General features: G+C 36.7%; 1 protein-coding gene across 1 annotated transcript in view; it reads left to right on the top strand.

Annotated features, from left to right (window-relative positions):
- LOC119587616 (carbohydrate sulfotransferase 11-like) overlaps nt 1-271 on the top strand; it is a 4,855-nt gene extending 4,584 nt beyond the window's left edge. Inside the window, exon 6 of the mRNA XM_037936325.1 lies at nt 160-271. Within this exon, the coding sequence (XP_037792253.1) occupies nt 160-271 (112 nt within the window). The remainder of the gene's footprint in view (nt 1-159) is intronic.
- Nucleotides 272-289: the final 18 nt, after the last annotated feature.

Genomic DNA, 289 nt, shown 5'->3' with positions numbered 1-289 from the left:
CTGACAGTGCTGACAGTATTCACTCATCAGTGTTAATTTAAAAATGAATAACAGTATTAATCGAAGAATAATCTGGTCAAGAGTATTAGTGGATAAGTAAAAGAAATACACACAGAGAGACATACACATGTTTTTTATTCAAAACAATGCATATTGCAGATACTACGAGGCTGTTCCGATGGAGCTGAAGAAGAAAATCTACAACATCTACAAGATAGACATGGAGATGTTTGGATATGACCTTCCTCAAGACTTCTGGAAGGCGCCTTGACCTTGGATAATTCCTCTG

This window comes from Penaeus monodon, chromosome 22 (assembly GCF_015228065.2).
Source record: "Penaeus monodon isolate SGIC_2016 chromosome 22, NSTDA_Pmon_1, whole genome shotgun sequence".
Classification (NCBI taxonomy): Eukaryota; Metazoa; Arthropoda; class Malacostraca; order Decapoda; family Penaeidae; genus Penaeus; species Penaeus monodon.
This window is presented reverse-complemented; position numbering and strand designations above follow the sequence as displayed.